This window comes from Ooceraea biroi, chromosome 1, assembly GCF_003672135.1.
Source record: "Ooceraea biroi isolate clonal line C1 chromosome 1, Obir_v5.4, whole genome shotgun sequence".
Classification (NCBI taxonomy): Eukaryota; Metazoa; Arthropoda; class Insecta; order Hymenoptera; family Formicidae; genus Ooceraea; species Ooceraea biroi.
The window spans coordinates 7,287,816-7,302,157 of NC_039506.1; the positions used below are offsets into that span (position 1 = coordinate 7,287,816).

General features: G+C 41.7%; 1 protein-coding gene across 1 annotated transcript; it reads right to left on the bottom strand.

The window, feature by feature from the left end:
* Positions 1-327: 327 nt before the first annotated feature.
* On the bottom strand, positions 328-2,270 carry LOC113562235 (ctenidin-1-like). Its single transcript, XM_026970935.1, has 2 exons — positions 1,651-2,270; positions 328-928 (listed from the first exon to the last, which is right to left on the bottom strand). Exons 1-2 carry the CDS (start codon positions 1,666-1,668, stop codon positions 383-385), a joined length of 564 nt encoding a protein of 187 aa, XP_026826736.1. The 5' UTR covers positions 1,669-2,270; the 3' UTR covers positions 328-382.
* Between the last annotated feature and the right edge of the window lie 12,072 nt (positions 2,271-14,342).

Here is a 14,342-nt window from a genome sequence, read left to right on the forward strand (position 1 = left end):
CCCGGTGATCTTACTACTGATCTTCGGTTGATCTTCGTTGAAGTGGATCCGCGCGACAATCTGATCCTGGCATTGACGACCTTTCGAACCACGAGAGGAATGCGTCACTCTGGGAGATGTTATTCTGATGATCTGAATATGTAGACAATCGTGTGTGATTTCCTTCTACGTCTGTCTATCACTGATCTTCTCTGTAGCCTTTCTGCATACTTGTTCGTGTTTCGAAAAGTAATCATTGTCGCCGGCCGGTGCCATTATCCACTCTTCCTTGTTCTCTCTCATCCTCTCTTTCTTTCTTTCTCTCATTCTCTCACTCTTTTACTCCTCTCTCTCTCATACACACTTTCTCTCTCTCTCTCATCATTCAATCCATGATGACTCCTTAGAACGGCGCACCGTAGCTACCGGACGGCCTGCTGGGCGCTCCATAGCTGGTGCTGGGTCCGCTGGGGTAGCCACCTCCGCCACCACCTTGGCTGACCTGGTTGAACTGGGCCACCTGGATGGCCTGCCTGATGCCCTCGAGATCGATGCCCACGACGCGGGTTTGGTAACTGGGCACGCCGTATTGCGGCGACGGGGCGCCGTATTGCGACGATGGTGCACCATAGCTGGAGCTAGGTGCTGCGTATCCGCCGCCGCCACCGCCACCGCCACCACCGAATCCGCCACCCTGGGACTCTTCCTTCAGCAGGATCTGACGGATCTGCTCAAGCAGAGCTCCATCCACGGAGGCACCCTCGCTGGTCTGGCCACCGAAGGACACCTGGGTGTAACCACCGCCACCACCGCCGAAGCCACCTCCGCCAAAGCCACCTCCGCCAAAGCCACCTCCGCCGAAGCCACCTCCGCCGCTGGGTCTGCTGTAGCTGTAGCCGGAGGAGGGCGGCTCGGCCAGGGCGAACCCTGCCAAACCGATGATCATACACTGTAATGAGAAGAGAATAATTTTATTACTGGCGTGTTTATTTAGGATTATTATCGCGTGCTCACATATGAGTTAACATCCAAAATGTGAAGAACGTGCGGACTTGGAGATGCAACATGATATTACTTGCGACTTCTAGATTATCTACTCACGAAAATTGAAGGTCGTTTCCAAGTGTATTATGAATTCTTTTAGTATGTAAAATTTTTGGAAAAAATCAGATACTAGTAATTCTCCAAATTTTTCTTTTGTTCTCACAAATATCCAGGAAATTTCATTCTTGTATTATAATACTAGATAACTTTTTACAAACTTCGTTTCTTTAATTTCACACATATCGCTTCGTATACTGTGTCGCACTGCGTTCTCCGCGGAGAAATCATGCGAAAACGCGAACGAAAGGGAAAGCACCCATCAGACTGCAGCTGCTTATTGCTGGTAGTGTGAAACCCGCATTACAGAGACGATACAGTACGATGTGATGACGTAAGAGAGTATCACGATCCAGAAAAAAATTAACACTTGCTTCTCCTACTGACCAGGAGTTCGATCACGATGCGATCCTGTATCCTGTTCCCACCCTTACATGTATCCGTGCACTACATTTTGCTGCTCGCTTTCTTTTTTTCGGTCCCCTTCCGCCCGCCTACCCTTCCTCTCGGTCGTATCGTCTCAGCGTAAATAATATGAAAGAAAATAAGAAGAAGAAGAAACGTGCTTACCGCGATCAGAGAATTCATGTCGGCTTCTGCGATGCCGCTCAGTTCTGTGACTCCGTGGAAGGTAGACCGCAGTCATTTATACCCCCGGGAGAAGCAGGGGGATACACGCGATGCCCCCACGAAGAAGAAGAGACGGGGGCCTCTCGAGTGAGAGTAATTCAGCTGTGAGACGATTCCTCTCCCTCTCCCTCCCGGCGTCTCGCACTTCTCTCTTTCTCCGCGAAGTTCTTGCATCTATTCGTCCTACTCGCTCCGAAGACTCCCCAAATGTACTCGAGATTTGGACGATGAGATCTTGCGAAACTGCGGCCTCTCGATAGTCAGCCGCGGGTCTCCACTTGCGTCCTAGACCTAGACTTCATTGGTCGAGTATTTTGTCATAATGGCGATCCTGGCGAGGAATTTCGTTTCGGTTACCTTCAGCCCGCGTGTGTATTGCTTTTTCTATAATTATGACAGCATATGAGCCGAGAGTTATGACAGACTACCTGTTAGCACAGTTGAAATTGACTTGCGTCCGTAAATCGTCACGCGGCTCCACTTCGTGCAAGATTAATTTCTGTTCTGAAAGAATTGCCTCGGGATCTCTCCCACATCTGTACTCGAGAATAATTATGATTTCTTATGTCATTTTTGTTTTCCAGCCGAATACCTATCGCGAGTCAAACAGGAACTAATCGTCGTTTCAATTACTTTGCCTGAAAGTGGTTTCCATATAATGCGTGCCGTTCGTTGTAGTGATGTATGGCAATGTACGTGGTCCGCCATAAATCGTGATAAAATAATTGACCAGAAGTTAATTTTTATCGAAAAGGATATATATACAATATATCCACGTCACACAAGAATATATGCAATTAATAATCAGCATTTGAAAAATGTTCTTTATATATCGGTGATTTTCTCTTTTGGAAGTGTGCCCAACAGCATATGGTCAGCTATAATAAATAGCGGGTGATATCTGATGGCACGAATTGTTACAGCATTGTGTTACAACACGCCGTACATTGCTGCGATAAAATGCTATAGGTGCGTCGTTTCGCTTTATTAATTTTGTGCGACAAGAATATTAAGTGTTCATTATGGGAGACGTTGTACGTAGAATATCGCTTTTGACATATTACTGTGCTGCCTTTTCTTTTCGTTAGATAATACAGTCCCTACGACTGGTGTCGTCACACGCTCAAGAGCCAGGTGGGTCGATATTAAATGACGCAATTGAGCGCGATGCCATGTTTTTACCAGTTTCATCATACGTTAATACCATAATAATTGCTCACCATAAAACTTTAGAATTACCTGAACGATCAAAGCATGACAAGCATCGGATAATCGCCTCTATGTAATATTTGTTTTCTCTCGATTTTGAGAACTAGAAAGAAGCAACGTTTCTAGACTGTTGCTAGAATCAAATATATATAAGCGTACATTGTTCCTCTTTTAAAAATTTATTATCTTAACTTTAGAAAAATTTAGAAAATATTGTAATTGTTAATGGAGACTATTAAAAAATTTCCGCCTTAGCGTCTCACTCATGCATGCATAAATCGTGGATTAACGAGAGCTTGGGGCAGTTTTATATCTCCAATAGGTCACTTGAAAGAAAGTTAACAGCAATTTCAGAACTGCTTGAGGTCATGCGGCCGAGAGTCACGTCATTCTCGATTCGATTAATGTCGCGTCATCTGGAGAAAGAATGATTCATTGTTTATGCACATAGCTTTTAGCACTTTTTGTGAACAGCAACATCGTAGCATCGCGCAAGTTTTGCGGATAGTTCAATGTTACAAAACTGATTGAGGTCGTCGTCGTTTAGATATATTTCGTCTATAAATATATCTGTCTGCAAATTGTGACATCGGCTGCTTTGGTCATTGACGCTCAAGTATCGTATTTTATCACCATTATATCAGGATACATTCCAACAGATATTTTTCAATAAAGCTATCCATAATCCGAAATTAGTTAACAGTTGACCGGTCTCTGCGATCGAGGATATTTCTCGGGCCGTCTAATTGAAATTCGCACTTAGGTTTGGCACGAGTTTGATGAGGGAATTGGCTGTTCCTTGGCATTAGCACGATCTTTCATTATCTCGTAGTATTTCACGCGTATTTATCGTGTCACATTAGTTGCTTCAATAAATAAGTACATTTTGTGCGCATTTCCGACAAGCGTCTTCCTCTTACTACAAAATAATCTCTATTATTTAATCTATTATACTTTTTACCAAATAACAAATTTATTTGTCTTATTTAGATTACTACTTCTGACTGACTTGTACCAATCATTGTTATGCAGTATTTGATACAATTTACGTGAAATTATGAAAAATAATGTCTCCTAAGGAGAAAATGCAGCATCATTAACAAATAGTTTACAGATATTACAACAAAATTGCGATGATGAACGTCTGATCATTTACAAGGGTCACACGTAAGTGAGACTGAACGATGGAGCGCATAATCATCCGGTAGAGTCACGAACTCTCGGTCGTTATAAGAGAGCTAGGTATCAGGAAGAAAAGTGCACGCGGTTCGCCATCATTGTATCATCCGTGCGGCGAGGCTTCCGTGCGTTTGTATCGACGTAATCATCGTCTTCGTGGCGAGCGCATCTAGCACGCATCAACACGTGCAATGTTGTCGCATTAAGGTATAAAAAAATACACTTCGCTAAAAGTCGCAATATCCTCCAAGCAATTTTAAGCAATCATCGACGATACTCAAATACTGTGATTTAAAACGATCTTCCACTCGCTAGTAGTTACATATTGCAAATCAAGATAGATTTTCATTAAAAAAAAGGATTAAGTTAATCGATCTGTGCCATAACATGGCGTTTTGTGGCGGTATTTTACAATCGTATCAAATTTAATGTTTAATGTTTAATCAAATTTAATATAAATTTATTGTATTATAATTAAAGATTGATCTTGCTTTAGATTTAAATATACAATATACAAATCTAAAATGTTTACTACCCAAAAATGTAAGAAACCAAAGTACCGAAATATCTTGTACACCTGACATATAGATGCATCTTCCCAACTTCAGCATCCGATTCTAATGACTTCACGAAGTACATTCGCTCCATGTAACTCAAATAAGAACGTACAGATTCTGTGCTACCGTATAATGAACGTATCGTATAATGAATGATGCTCAAAACATAATGAAGAAAGAGCTATAACGGAAGGTTCGAAGGCACCTAGAGGAGGAAATCCATCACAGCCATTCATCGCCTGGCAACATGGCGATCGGTTGGTCGGCCAGTATGTCCGGCTCCCATCCTCGCCGGTGATGGTACCCGCTAAACGAGAGGGAAAACGCTTTCTTCGGTGCGGAATTTAATTATCCGGCCTGTGAACTCTCGACCCACTTCCCCGCGCATTACGACCCCGTATATATCTGGTCCGCCGTGTGTTCCTCGTCTACTTCCTCCGCTTTCTTCCTCGCTTCGCGCTTGGTCTCTGCTCTTTGCCCTATTTGTTTCTTTTCTTTTTAAAGTTCACCCGAGTCTCTCCTGATGGAGGATTCGGCGAGGATCTCGGCCGCGCTTTTTCAATTACTTTCACGTGTCCTTGGTGCTCGCTACGCCATGCCCGCTAATAGCGCGGGTGCGCAGAGATGGAGGACCGATTTCGGTGCACGTACACGGCACGTTAGCTGGCATCTTTCTTTCTTTTTTTTTCATGGTGGTCCTGGTTGTGCCCCCGTTGCGTCAGCGACATTATACGGTTACGCAAAAGTCGCAGGCGACTGCAACTGTCGGCTCGGACTGGCATTACTCGGTTCAGCGTGTGACCGCGGAGAAGCGAGGACGTGACTTCTCACATGGACGTCGCTCGCGCGCCCTGGGAGAAAAATTTTTATGGCAAAAATTTATGGCAACAATATTGTAAACAAATATTGTAAGTGTAATTATTGTTACATAAACTTTAATGTTTAAACTTTAACTTTATTATTACATACATTTTTACATAAACTTACATAATTTAATTATTTAGTTACATAGTATACAGAATTATAATATTAAAAAAAATATAATATATGTATATATTTAAATGCTTTAATAATGTATTTTTTAGTTGTGTACCTTTATGTTAAAAATATCTTTAATGAATATTTAAACGAAAATTTGTGTTTCAAATAATCTGCGATCTTAGTAATGTTTAAATACGATTGTTGATCAAATAATTGAATAGCGCTCAAGATTTTCAACTCGGCGTGACTAACAAACACTCAGCATTCAAACAGTGACCATGAAAAAGCACATTCACATTTTTCTCATCATTATGAACACGCTATCATAATGACATGTTTGATAGACGCGTGCATGCGTTGTTATCACACAGAATAAGTCATCCATGCGAATTTCGACATCGATCGGGAGAAAGCAAACAGATGCACATGAATCGCGGAAATGAAAGAAATAGTCACCAACATTTCGCCACTGAGGGAAAGACGCAACGTCCCAATGTAATGTGACTGGCAGTATTTTATTGAAGATGAGAAATGGTGATGCGACGAGGATGATGACACGTTGCTTCGCAATGCTATCTCGCTTTGCATGAATTTTAGCACATATGATGGTATCACTGTGCTATTTTCTTTTTCCGATGAATATAATCTCCGTCCGGAATTCTCACGATGATTTACAAACGAAACTGTGATGATTGAAAATGATTTATAGATTTACGGGGGTCATCATCAATCTTGACATCCATAAAATCTCGCACTAAGTCTCCGCCTCTCACGTTTTATTTGCCTAGGTGATTTTATCTGCGTGCAGTGAAAAAAAAGGAAATACCAACATTTCAGTATGCAATAATACATCAAAAGTCCTGTATTATCATCCGAAAACAAAAAAATATTAATAATTTCAAATCTTTTCTATTAGTATATATTATATAGAACAAACTAAAGAATCCCTTATTAGAAAACATCCAAATTTGTTTTCCTCTTTGATTCCAAGTTAGTCCCAGACTACGCTTTCGTTCAATCATCTTATGCATCCGATAATCATACCAAGTCACTCGTTATCAAAATCAATTCTCAACTTATAAAATAATCCACGAGTCACCGATTTTCCGCGTGCGCAAATTTGTGTTCGGTACAAACGACTTTGAGATCCTCTCATCATTGCAACTCCTCGCGTTCAATGATTTTGACTTCCTCGATCATGAACAGGGTGATCGGAGAGCGCGACCATCGATCTCGATGACTCGGATGACGTTGCCGGGTCCTCCGAGTCACGTCTCGCGTGCATCCGAGTTTCTCGGATGTATTAACATCGCGGAGTCGCGCGGGACGAAGAGGACTTTGCGAGCTTGACTTTCGCCCGTGCTTCTCATCTCTGGTCGCACCGGTCCTCTTCCTCTTTTCGACGACATCGTTCTCCACGTCGTACCTTTTCTAATTCCCGAGAAACTTCCTCTTGACCAGTTGCATTCAGTGATTCGACTGCGTTTTACTAGCACCGTTCTCGCCTCCAGTTCCGCCAGGATGCTTCTCGCGTAGGATGTTTCCTCGCACGCTCGATCTGTGTATTGTGTCCGAAGACCGAGTGCTGAATTACTTTTGCAATTTTTACGAAAACTTACGCGAATTTTTTTGAAGTTTAGCTTCATGGTTTACTTCAATTTGCAGTTACAATATTCTTAATAGATTTCAGTGTGGAAATTAGGATTGAGATTTTTAATCAGCCAGTTCTAGTATATAATATTTATTTGATTCCTTAAAAAGAAACGGAGGGGAGGAGCGGAAGATTCCTCCGGTCGTTTCTCTTTGAGGTGCGCGATTGATTAGTCAGTCAAGAAAAACGTTACATCACGCCTTCCATAATCGTTACCGTGTTACGCGCGCTTCTGCCGCGCACGGTTCCTTCTCGAATATACATTAAACGATCGAGTAATTAGTTATACCGCGGAGAGCTTGATTAGCCGCTTGTTCGCGCAATTACCGTACAACCGCCGCGTGACTATCACCCGACTGACCACGAGTCCGCCGACGTAGGTTACAGTTCAAACTTTCACAACTTTTTAAATTGAGGATCTCGCTGATACCGTGCGCAAAATTGACATGCATCTCAAAAAGCGAAAGTTGTAATCGCGCGTGTGATATTTTAAAAGAATAGACGGCCGCGGCATGTTCGAATGTGAGACAAGAAATGAAATTCGAATATTCGATTTTTAATTTGCAGATGTCTTGAGAAGCACTGGAGCTTAAAAATAAATATTAGCAGCATCAAATATGCACATCTTGCATTTTCATGAATAATATAAGAGATACAAGACAGTTCGCACGTGCATTATCACACAATCGTCACGTAATCGGCAAATTAAGGAAAAACACAAGTTCGTCGTTTGATTGAAGTAATGTTCAAGTCTTGAGTCGATTTGTTAGTTTAAAAGGCACACGCGCACGAACAAAAGCGCTACGCGCGCCGTAACGCTTTAGAAAGCGTAATCACTTATGAGACGCGATGTTTATGAGATTAATGGTAGCGACTAGCGAGTCACGATCTCCGTCGACGCAGTTTTATATAATCCGCCGTTACGACCCGCCGTGTAATTCCCTTATTGAATATTCTAATTTCTAACATGGGATACCCCATAAGAGAACATGAGGCCGAAACAACTTATTGATAGAACTAAGGCAATAAACTTCGACCAGCGATATCCAAAATCCATGTGGATTTCTGTAAGGTAAAAGGTTGAGATCGCGTGAAAGGTGAAAGGCGAAAGGAAAAATGAACCCGAGCCTGTGCCAAGCTCCGGCGAATAATCGCCCTTCGCGGTATCAACGCGAATTAGCGCGAATCATCCGCAGGCAAGAATTTATGGAAAAAAGACAGCGTACAAATTTGTTAAAGTAGAAAAATTCCTAGCCGCAAATAAATTAGTTAATACAATTAGGAATTTTTCCAATTATATATTTGCCTTTTCTTCTGTGAATCTTCCTGCGGATGATCTGCGCTGATTCGCGTTGGATTTGCGAGGATCGATTACAATGATTATAATAAATATCGATTATAATAAACGATTGCTCGTCGGAGCTTTTGCTAAACTAGAAAAATTCTGAGCTGTATTTGACAAATTTATTTAGGATTATATTTAAATAAATAAAAAAAACTGTACATTAATATAGTTGGAATTTTTCTCATTTTTGCAAATATATTTGCTGACTTCTTTTTCTGTGTTCACGTCGCCGAGACGTTGCCGTTGGTGAACGAGCGAGTGGCACTGCGTCATCGTCGTTGCGCGTATACATGGATGAGTCGTTTGCAACAAGCGATGGCTCATCGCAGATTTGCATAGCCGCGGCTACATAGCGTGCAAACGATTCCATCATAGGGCGGCACGACACTTGTCGCATTAGCGTTCTGACGCGAATCCGTTTGCAGACAAATATTTGTACTGGCACCGTTGGATAATTCCTTTCTCCGCTTCCGAGTGAATCGCAGCCGCAGCTGGTGCATGCGAATTTCTCGGGGAGAACATCTTTTTCTCCCTCCGACGATTAGTGTCGCTAGTGAAATTAACTACTTTCCGCTTCTCGAATTACTCTCCGACGTAATCCCGCGCCGGTTTTACACAATCGATGGCGCTTCCAAGTATTTTCAGTTTAGCGCATTAATCTATAGGTATTTATGAGTACTAGGAATATTGTAAAAACAAAATTGCACGAAAGTGCCATGAAGGAGTAAGAAAAGAAGTAAAATATTTGTATTAATCTCTCACAAAAATAATCGCGCGTATTAGCGTTGTGCAGCATTTCGCTCTTCTCATATTTCGTTGCGTCATTATTTAAGGTCGATCTCGTTCCAGCGCTGGTTCAAATCAATTTTCTCCAATGTGTTTTCAAAACAAGAGAATAATTCTTTTACCGAGATCCTAAGAAATGGGGTTCTGTGAGGAGAGACTCGTTTATTAGAGTGGAGCAGTCGTTAACGGCGTTCAAGTCAGATGCGGCAGGTACTTGCTCTATGATTACGCAAAATTGCCCGGGGGAAACGAGCAGGTCTACGTTTAGCTGGACTCTCTTGCACAAGTGAGGATGTTCTCCTCGACGCAACGGTAATCCAGATTGCAAAAATTACAATGTCCAGCAAGCACGCCATGTTACAAAACTCCATGCGCAATATTTTATTATGCATCGGGTGTTCCTTTTTCGAGAGAGGTAAGACACAAAGAGGGAACATGAGGTTGATTTCAGTGAGTGCAAAGTCAGTCTTGCATACTTGATAGAAATGATAAAGAAAAAATGTTAAATCCAAAAAGACATAAGTTTATAATAAAGAATTTTTATTCAAATGTTTTACTTTTAAAATAAAATTGGATTTAGTAATATAAATAGATTTTTCTATTTTTAGAATTTTCTCACCCTGGTATGTAACGAAGAGAATCGTTATGTAAAAGGATTTATCTACACAGTGGTTAATTTATAAGAAATCTTACACGAATTGCATAGTAGAAGAGATATCGCTCGTGAAATACAGTGTGAATAAGAAAAATGTGGCTACAACTCAATTACAAGCACCTTGTTTTGTGACATATGCTGGGTCTAATAAATATTCAACGAAACTTGTCGGATTCCAGGGGGCCGATTTGGCGCCGACGTGTCCTATTTGTTATTTATTTCCGACACTGTCTGCTAAAATTATGTCGAAACATTTGTCACACATTCCGTAAATAGTTAGGAATGTATATGGAGGGGAAGAGAGAGAAGTAAATTCTTTTAAGATTCTGAATAGAGATATCTCGTATACAAATAAAATAATTTAAACATGTCGTAATAACATAAAAACGATTAAAAAATTATCCTTGTGAAATTAGAATCCAAATTTGCTAAAACACAGACTTAAAAAATTTAATTCAATTAAAGTCTCTTTTTTGATTTCCATAAACATAAACTGAAATTTTCTATTTTAATTTAGATCTCAATTGCGTTCGAAAACCATCGGCACCTCAATATCGTGACTTTGTTCTTCTCGCTCACCTTCTAATACTAACATCGGAGAAAGTGCACGAACGGCGGCTGGAGCATCCCTAAGAAGCAATAATCAGCGACGCGGGGAATCTTTTCACCGTGGCAGAGTCCATCCAAAAGAGTAGTGCAACACGTTTCAGGTATGCAGCACGACGAATCTGCAGTTTGCAAAGTATACACGACACATAAACGATTGCGCCAGTGCTAGGGAACGTGGCCCGGCGATATTACAGCCAAGCCAGGCCTTAGAGGAGCGCCATGAATATCTTCCTATGTGGTGTAATTATCACCGTGGTATGTGAAAAGCGGTGAAACGCTTCCGGTTCGTTTGTATCGTCGACGCGTCATCGTAGTAAAAAGCACGGGCCTCACTTTTGATCCTCGGCTGTAGCGCGTGTGCCATATACCATAATAATCATCAGTTATTACATATTATTGTCTTATCGTAAAAGAGGCGCGACGCCGACGTACCGTGAAGCAATAATTAATTCGTCTGTTCGTCGAAATACCTCTCATTTTGAAGAGGAAGAGATAGAGTTGCAAGCGATGGCGTCACGTATCCAATATTTTCGAAATCCCTAATCATACACGTGACACATACGAAATATTATATTTAATATTCATAAGTGGAACGTATGTTCTGAGTTTCCTAAGGTTTTCCGTGATCGTGCTTAACGACGTGAAATCGAGTCAATTGACCGGTGATTTTCGTTACGTCAACACGGAGATTCTGGATACGCGTTTACTCAACGATTGAGCAATTGCTTGATAGCGTAATAATGTGCGTCCGCGATCATCCGCGTTCTAAACTAATCCCCGACAAGGTGATTACACCTGATTTCTCCAGTCTTCGATGAAAATCTTTCGGTGGCATTCAATTGTCGATCTCCGATCGAGCAAATCGCATTTCTTTCGACAGAAACGCAAGAATGCCAGCACGATTAGATGTGTTACTTGGACAAATTTCATTAATTTATTAATATCGAGTTTCCTGAACGAACATTTTATTGATTTCTGTAACTTAGCGCTTGTGATTTTTTTTGAGTTTCTTTTTACAAAGAACTTGTTGTCTTCACTCAACGGCGATCGATTTCCGGTTTAGATGGTGTTTCAGAACTGTTGCGTTTTGCCGTTTTGAGGCCGTCATTATATTATAATTACGGCCTTACCTGCGTCCGCTTGCACTTCATCGGGCCGCACTTTCCTCGATGCAGAAATGCAACCTTTGCGGAGGTCGGCCAGACTACGGTCGAGTTTCACCGGCAGCCTCATCTCAGTTGATTCCCTCGTGGTGCAATCGGACGATCAATCCGCTACTTCCTTCTTCTCGCCGTTGCGGCTGCATTAACGGTTTAAGCGGCGTTTGCATCGTCTGCTAGACACGCAATATTGTACATTATAATCAGTCGGAAAATATCAAGAAATTCTTTTTTTACTAAGAAAATATATTTTTATTACACATTTACCTTAGGAAAATGTTTAAATGCCACTAATTTTAAGAAGATATGATTACGCTAGTATATTTATTATATCAAATATAGTTACATAATTTTTACTTGGATATGTACATTTCTACTTTTGCATAAATTGAACAACAATGTTTGCGATATCGTGAAGATTTATGTATGCAGATTTTAATACTCGTTCGCATAATGACGAAGAATTAGGCGCATTTAAATACATTCCTGGAAAACGTTTATATCGAATCCTCGAAGCTGTCGAGTATCCGCAAGATTTATCTGACAAATATATTTACGTAATTATCATCAAGATCTTATATTTGCGATTCGCGAACACTGCGCAATTTATCTGCGAAATGTCCGCGTTGTTCGCGGATATCATCGATTCTATAGCCTGTCATTACGCAGCTGAGATGCATAATTTTGCGGTAACGCCAGCGTGGGTTTGTTCATCATTAAAACGAACGGCACACGCGCTGCATCACGGACGAAGAGGTCGTCCTGGCAAGTCTGAGTTCTCCACGGCCTATTGTACACGTGAATACGCGTGTGCACGCGTACCCACGGCGATTCTCGGCCAGATATTCAAGCGCCGGATGATCAATTAAGAGGACGCACTGATGCCAACCGCAGATATGAACATTGGATGGATGGATGAGACTTAATTTCCACATTTGACTGTCACTCCTCGCGAATACGTGAAGCATTAATCCTTTCACCGCGCTACCGGCGCCCGTATTTGGTCTCACCGAGCGTTGTCTTCCTTCGGTTCCCGATTGTCATGCAAATTGCATGAATTTTATTGCATCTGTCGACGGGAATACTCATTATGGAACATTGGAATGGTTTCCGGAATCGAAGCTGCTTTTTCACCGTTTCCAGACGATTCCTGAAATGACTCCTTATTCTGGAAACTCCTCGGCGAAGATGTTGATCTGGATCCGATTTGAACTTTCAATGCTACGAAAATGCATCTTGTGTCATTTGAATTTTTGAAAAATGCAAACAAATACGAGAATGAGGTAAATATAATTTGCAATATGTAAATTTATATTTAAAATAAATCTCGCTAATTATTATTTCTTATACTGCTTCATTTTCTTACTATGTATGTCTTACTATTTCCTTTTTTTAATAAATTTCACGATTGAAATGATGTGAATTGCTCTTTTAAGAAAAGTTTTGTTGAAACAATATACCCATGAGATAATGAGAGATCTCAGGGAGCGTTAACAAACGCTAATAAAGTATCGGTACCAAAAGAAAGTCAGGATAATGGCAGTAGAAGTTGCGTGGCGAAGTTATGGCTAGATTCTAGATTATACTTCCTGTATAATTTTATTTGTTCGATAAATCAACGATATTTTTCGTTATTAACTGCGCCGTTTCTGTCGGCCGGACAGTTGGCCATCGGAGCAACACCAGCGTGAGAGACCCATCGCGGCGTTTTGGCGCATGGTATATCTATCTTCGCGCAATTGCGCAATCATAAGTCGATGAGAAAGCGCGTCCGCGGCTTCTCGCGCTATTCGTTTACTTCGCACGTCGGATCCGTGCCGCCGACGCGCTGCATGATTAATTGCTGCGAAGCGATACCAAGCGAGATCTCACGTTAATGCGAAAATCGCGGATTTGTGCGCACTCGACGCTCGCTCTTCCTGAATCGCGCCGCTAATGACAATTTCCTCTCCGGCGACTCGAAATTGCTCGACAGCAGTTATTAACAGCGAACAATATAATAATGGAGCAATGACAAGCCTCACCGATTACTGCTATCGAGAGCTTGAAGCAAACGCAAATTAGCAGGCAAGAAAACGCGAAACACGGACGAAAAGAGTTCTCTTTTGTTCTTCATTCTGACAGAGCGTCGTTTACACGAGGAAATTTTGTGGTACCAGTCACATCTATTCTAATCTACGTCTTCTAAATAATGATATACAGAGTCATGAAGCGTAATTAAGCGGTGCAACCTTTCTCGGGTCGGGATTAATCGCTCGGCTAGTCGATCGCGACGATCGATGCGAGCGCGATGCCTCAGCTCGCACGAAGCGGTCGCCCATAACGAACGAATGATGACCCGGGTCGCTCTCACGCGTCTGCCTCTCTGCTCTTCACTTCCGCTAGTGAAAGGTGCATGTACTCCGACTAGGGGGACTACGATAAAACGTACTTACGTGCATCCTCGCGGCGCGCAACGCTCGAGCCAAGTACACCAGCTCTCTATTACTAACCGGCAACG